Below are 6,657 nucleotides of genomic sequence, written 5' to 3' on the forward strand. Positions count from 1 at the left end.
TTTTCCTGGTTGTTGAAATAAGAAAGAGAATTAAATACAACTAAAGACCTACGGAGTTGGAGCTGTGCTGTGGACCAAAAAGTGGGGTGGGTGAAGGACTTTTCTTGAAATTTGATGTATTACCGAAGAAAGCAGAGACCAAAGGCCCCTTGGTGCTTGTTCTAAGTACACAAAAGTTATTTGTTTAGTGGATGCCTTCCTCAGTTTTCAAGAAGCAAACTGAGTCCCCGGCAAGTTGCTCAGCACCTCCAACCTGCTCCAGATGGCAATAAGGAAGCTACTTGGAGGGACCAGAGAGGCAACCCATCTTCTACACGGCCCGGGACAGCCCGCTCCCACGTGACCCCAAGGAACCCTTTTTATTTTTTTACAGCCCCGCTTGGGGGAAAACTGGCTGCAGCCCGGTTGCCAGGGACGCCGCCGCCTGCTCTTTGGGGCCGGGGTGAGAGAGGACGCTGGGAGGAGGGGTCCGTGGTTTCTGAGTGGCTGGGGCGCAAAGGCTTATTTGCATAACATTCTCTGGTGGCTTCTGATTGGCTAAAGCCAGAGGGGTGGTGGTGGGGTGATTCCAAGGGCCCGGAGCGCTTGCCCGCGGACCTTTTCGTTCCGGAGTTACCCCGGTGGGTGTGAGTTGCTGCGTGGGCAGGGGGGGAGCCGGGAGGCCCGGTTTGGGAAGTTTTGCAGGCAGGTGCATGAGCCATCTTTCTCAGAGTGTTTAACAAATGTGCAACACAGCGGCTTGAATCAGGAAACTAAGGGCTCAGACCAGACAGAAAGAAGGAAACTGGTCAGTGGAGGGGTGGACGCCCGCAAGGAAGGCGAGAGGGGGCTTTTTCCAAAGCTAGGCTTTGCTGCTGAGTGGAATTCCTTTGCTAGATCACTTGGATTTCCGTTTTCCGTGAGTTATCATCACATGTTGGAACTGGATAGAAGAAAAGGGAATCACGATCTGGCACTTAACTCAGACCTGCATAAGAGTTTTCTTCCGGGTACATGCGTCCTTAAACTATGAAGAGAGTCTGAGATGAAGACAGAATGTTATAATTTTCAAGACGATCAGCTATTGGAAACTGGATATGTGTTTTTCTCGAGTTTTTCTCTTTTAGTGCTCTGTTTATTCTCATTGGGTATAAGCCTAAACACAGGGGAAGGGTCTGTGGCCAAAAATAGATTTCTGGCCTTCCGCACAAACACCTCTAAACTGTGCTGAGGTCCTGTATCAATATTAAGAACAATTAATCTTTGTAAAGTACTTTAAAATTTGCATAATGCTTTTACATCCATTACCTTAAGCAAAATCCTTGGTGGAGCCCCTACAGAAGCTCCATGTTATTGATAAGGAAACTGAGGCAGGAAGCATTTCTACATCTCTGTGTGAGATTATTTCAGTGCGTCGAGTTTCTATAACACAATTTTTTTTACCTCTACATTTGTCTTTCCATTGATCCTCTCCCAAATTCTGAGAAGTAGGTTGCAAAAGTAACATCCTAGTTTTACAGGTAAGATAATCATGGGCTATGACCTGGAGCTAATAAGGCAAGGGGTGCATGTGTTCCCACACTGGGTTGTGTCCAGGGGTCACTGGACTTCCATTCTGTTGTCTGTCCTTTGCATTCAAAACACAATTTGAAAGATGACTTGCTGTGAAAAATAATTATGTATAGGTTATGTAAGGTGAAAGACAGAGGGAAAGGCACCCCTACATACTTCTCCCTGTTTGGGGCATTTTCTGACCTGTAGGAAAGCACTGTACTACTAATGGCACTCCTGAAAGATTTTAGAGACTATGGATTTAAAATTAGTAGCCCAAGTCATAATTCTCTGCAGTCACATAAGACAGGCGGATGAGGGACATTGCAAATGAAATTAGATGGGAAAACAGAAACGGGCTGTGGCTTGGAGGTCCCAGAGTGAAATTGAAAGCATAAAGCTCTTAAAAGTCAAATCCGGGCACTTGGCACATAGTTTAGATCCTACTAAGTAACCGTATGGTTTAAAAAGAACTATCTTTTGAAAGCAATATTTCATCCACATCCCCCCTAAAAACTATTGTACATATCCCCACTTTAATGTTAAATGGTGACATACCAACACCAGGCCTCACTACTTGTCACTCTGTCCCTGCCTTTTTTTTTGGCAGGCAAAAGTGCCCAACGCCCCAGCTGAGCTCTCCAACATAACTTTTTCCCGTTGCTACGTTCTGTTCTTTTGGGGGAACAAAATCCCACAGCTCCGATGGTAGAGCGCTCTTCACCGCTGGTAGTGGTTGTTACAGGAAAGACTGGGACAGATCCCCGCGGCGGGGTGGGCAAAAGCCTCCGCAGCTGTCCTCTCCCCGCAGCCAGTCAAGGCCGGGGCCACCGCAGGAGCATTGTCTGTCCACGTGCACCCAGCATGTCCGGCCACCCTTCTTACCATCCTTCTTACGTAAGAGTCCCGGGATGCAATTGCGGCTGGGTTGCTGCCGGTCTCTCGTCCCCGAGGGCTAATAATAAACCGGGGTTGCAGTTTTCCGGCCCGGGGCACTGGCGAGCCGCGGGGCTGAGGGGCTCACTTTGCAACCCGGGCACGTGCGTTCTGGTTATCCCATCCGGGGAGCGTGCAGAAGGCTCGCCCAACCCCCGCGCGCCAGCCAGCCCTCTTGCCAGTCGGGACACTGGCGCCTTCTTGAGCCGCGCAGCGCCTGGCCCTCCCCCAGCCGGCCTGCCCAGGGCTTGGCGCGGGCGGGGTGCGGCTGCTGCATCCCTCCTCTGCCCTGCCCTGCCCTGCCCTGCCCTGCCCTGCCTCGCCGCCCTCCCTCAGCCCTGGTATCAGGCGAGAGGCGGAGCTGGCCCGGCACGCCCCGCCCCCGCGGTAGAAAGCGCCGGGCGAGTGTTACTTGCGGTCATCCGGGCTCCGGCCTTTTATCTCGGCGCTGCTGGGGGAGGCGGGAGGAGGAGACACCGGGGGTGGCCCTGAGCACAGGCGACACCTTTTCCCGGACTATAAATTGAGCACCTGGGATGGGTAGGGGGCCGACGCAGCCACCACCGCCTGCAGTTACAGTCCGGCCACTGACCGTAGCAGCGCCCTTGGGCAGCGACAGCTGGCAGCGGAAACACTGAGCTGTCAAAGGAGCAAGGAACCAACAGACTCAAGAAGAGGTGGGTGCTCCCGCCCCATCACTGCCGCGGCCAGCTGCGTTGTTAGAGTTCGGGCTTTTCTGGGGGAGAAGGGAGGGGGAGGCACCCTTGCCTTTTCTCTGTGGCCCTTGGCAGGCCAGGAGGTGGGACCACCCGGCCTCGCGGAGCCACCCAGGCGCCGTCCCGGGCGAATAGTAGCCAGGGAGGGAGGTGTGCACAGTCAGGGGGCGCCAGGCACCCTAGCCCTGTGAATAATCTTTTTTTTTTTTTTCTTTTTCGTTCCGGTCTCCTAGCCAGGTCAGGGCCCGTCTCACCGACCACCCACCGCCATCACGAGCTTCCGTACGCCAAAGCCCAGAGAAGCCGCGCAGCCCGCACCGCCGGGCTGCGAATAGAGAGGAGAGTAGGAGAGTGCGGAGGAGGAGCCGGGAATCCCGCCGCTCCGGCTGCAGCCAGGCCCCCGGCGCAGGCCTTGGAGAGTGCCTGAAGGCGTGCACCCCCTCTCCCCGGCCGAGCATCCTGGTGCCTCTGAGTCCCGGAGCTTCGACCCCGAGCGCGGCCACCATGATGCAAATCTGCGACACCTACAACCAGAAGCACTCGCTCTTCAACGCCATGAATCGCTTCATCGGCGCCGTGAACAACATGGACCAGACGGTGATGGTGCCCAGCTTGCTGCGCGACGTGCCCCTGGCGGAGCCTGGGCTAGATGACGACGTTGGCGTGGAGGTAGGCGGCAGCGGCGGCTGCCTGGAGGAGGGCACGCCCCCGGCCCCCAGCCCGGGCAGCGCCAACGGCAGCTTTTTTGCGCCCTCCCGGGACATGTACAGCCACTACGTGCTGCTCAAGTCCATCCGCAACGACATCGAGTGGGGAGTCCTCCATCAGCCGCCGCCGCCGGCTGCGGGGAGCGAGGAGGGCAGCGCCTGGAAGTCCAAAGACATCCTGGTGGACCTGAGCCACTTGGAGAGCGCGGACGCCGGCGAGGAAGACCTGGAGCAGCAGTTCCACTACCACCTGCGCGGGCTGCACACTGTGCTGTCCAAACTCACGCGCAAAGCCAACATCCTCACCAACAGATACAAGCAGGAGATTGGCTTCAGCAACTGGAGCCACTGAGGAGGGTGCCTGCGGCTGCCCAGCGCCCTCTCCGGTCCCACCTCTCACCTTCTCTCTTTCCTCAAAGCTCTTTTCTTCTCGGCTGTGTGGCACGAAGAGCAGACTGCAAAGTTGGGGGGCTGCGTACGTGCAGAGGGCGCGGCTGGGCTGTGTGGAGGAGGAGAAGATAGTGGCAGCGGAAGAGGGGGGACTTAAGCCCCCACCCCCACCCCGCGGGTGTCTGTGTTCTCTGTTGGTGGGAATGGGATTGGGCTGAAGGTCCGGATTCAGCCTGTGCCTTTCCTGGGGTTTCTTGTCTGTTCTTTCCGGAGGAAAAGGGCCTGGGAAGGGGCCATGCCAGGGCGCGGCACTGGGTTGCCACACTTGGGAGTGCAGCCCAGAGCTGGGTGGTGGGGAAGGCGGGGCGGGCAGCCTCCCGCCGCGCTGTGGTTGGGCCAGTGGAGGCCTTGGCGTTGCTAGGATTGCATCAGTTTTCCTGTTTGCACTATTTCTTTTTGTAACAGTGGCCCTGTCTTAAGTATTTCAAATCTCCTTGCTCTGAAACTTCCGCGATTCCATTGTGATAAGCGCACAAACAGCACTGTCTGTCGGTAACCGGTACTACTTTATTAATGATTCTCTGTTACACTGTACAGTAGTCCTGTGGCACCCTCACCCCCATCCCCTTCACCCCACCCCTCCCCCACCCCAGTGTGTTGTAAGCTGGCAGGGTGCCAGCTTGTACGAAGCTTGCCACTCTGCCAGTGAAAATAAAATAACATTATTATGAGAAAGTGGATTTATCCAAAATGGAACCAACTGACATTCTACACGTGTTGTGCATAGGATGATGAAGGGTTCCTCTGTTGTTATATGTCTTAATTTTATTTAAAACTTTTTTTAATCCAGATGTAGACTATATTCACAAAAATAAAAAACCCAAATGTGTTAACTAATCTAGACCAGCGTTTGTTGCTCTTTAATCTGCCAACAAAAGGGTTAGATCCTAAATAAAAATAAATATAAGTGACTTCCTTTTTTTTTTTTTTAGCAAAGGCAAATTTTATTTTTCTCTCCAGTGTTTCAAGGTGGTGGCTATTCATCTCTGTGGGTATTTAGTTTTGTTTGAAAAGCAGCTACTGGCAAGATTTGCTAATTCAGTACCAAGACTGGACTATACACATCTCAACAAAAAGTTCATTAATATTCAAAGTGTTTGGAAAAGTACAAATATGCACTTTCAACAAGTTTACCTAGCTTATTGGAGCTATCAATTAGCAATTTGAATGTTTTAAGAAGACAAAATGCTTTGAGGTGTGAAGACTGCTATTAAAGGCCAATATTTTATTTGGGGGGGCTACTGAGAAGTAAAAGTTTGGAAAGAGGCCCCTACTACTACTACTACTTGTGTGCACATCTTGCAGATCTTTATTTACCAATTTTTATGTGGATTTTGGGGGGCACTTAAATGCATCGGAACATGAGCCATGACCTTTTTCTCTAATCCCCAAGTGAGTGCTAAGTTTTGTTGGATCGTATCCAGTAACACTTCCAGTTTTTCAGTGAACCAGTCAGCAGTATTGGACGGCACGTCTGATGGAGGCTGCTACGGGGCCCTAGGGAATGCTGCCATATGCCATCTCAGTGCTATACAGGGATGGTGGGACAGGTGAAATCATTTCTCTATATCTTCTGTATTTCATTGTCTTGGGGGAATCAATGTCAGATCAACTTCAGTTTTCAATCGTAAAGTCATGAAATATTCTGTAAGCTCAAAGGGCTTGAATTTATAAAGCATGTAAGTTTGAAGTTTAATTTTTCTGCGAGCACACGTGTGTGTGTGTGTGTGTGTGTGTGTGTGTAGCATGAGAAGGAGCTGCTCAACTCTTATCAGCTTTTACCAGCAGTGAAAAAAAGAGGGAAGTATCAAGACTGGGGTGCCTGCCAGTGCCAGAGAAAGTTAATCATTAATATGTAAAGATAAGCTGGACAGCACCAAATGTAAGTGCAGAGTCTCTTGTTTTATGTCCCCTTTAAAATATCAAAGTACAGCAAAAAATTAAAAGAACTCCCTGAAGCCACATGGTAGAAAGAAATAGACTTTGGAGACAGAAGATTGTGTGCTTAAATTGTGTGTATTTAACTCTCCAAGCCTCTTTTCTCATTTGCAATCAGACATAATAATAACCACGATGCTTACATCACAGTCGCAGGGAGAATTAAATGAGATGATATATAGAGTGGCACTTAGAAGTTTCTTTTTTAAAAGATTTATTTATTTATTTTGAAAGTCAGAATTACAGAATGAGAGAGAGAGAGAGAGAGAGAGAGAGGGAGAGATCTTCCATTGGTTGGTTCACTCCCCAGATGGCCACAACAAGCAGTGCTGGACCAGGCTGGAGCCAGGAGCCAGGATCTTTTTCCAGGTTTCCCATGT

At 51.3% G+C, this 6,657-nt stretch overlaps 1 protein-coding gene across 1 annotated transcript; it reads left to right on the top strand.

The window, feature by feature from the left end:
• Positions 1-2,855: 2,855 nt before the first annotated feature.
• On the top strand, positions 2,856-5,180 carry MID1IP1 (MID1 interacting protein 1). Its single transcript, XM_002719839.5, has 2 exons — positions 2,856-3,143; positions 3,416-5,180. Exon 2 carries the CDS (start codon positions 3,687-3,689, stop codon positions 4,239-4,241), a length of 555 nt encoding a protein of 184 aa, XP_002719885.1. The 5' UTR covers positions 2,856-3,143; positions 3,416-3,686; the 3' UTR covers positions 4,242-5,180.
• Positions 5,181-6,657: the final 1,477 nt, after the last annotated feature.

This window comes from Oryctolagus cuniculus, chromosome X (genome assembly GCF_964237555.1).
Source record: "Oryctolagus cuniculus chromosome X, mOryCun1.1, whole genome shotgun sequence".
Classification (NCBI taxonomy): Eukaryota; Metazoa; Chordata; class Mammalia; order Lagomorpha; family Leporidae; genus Oryctolagus; species Oryctolagus cuniculus.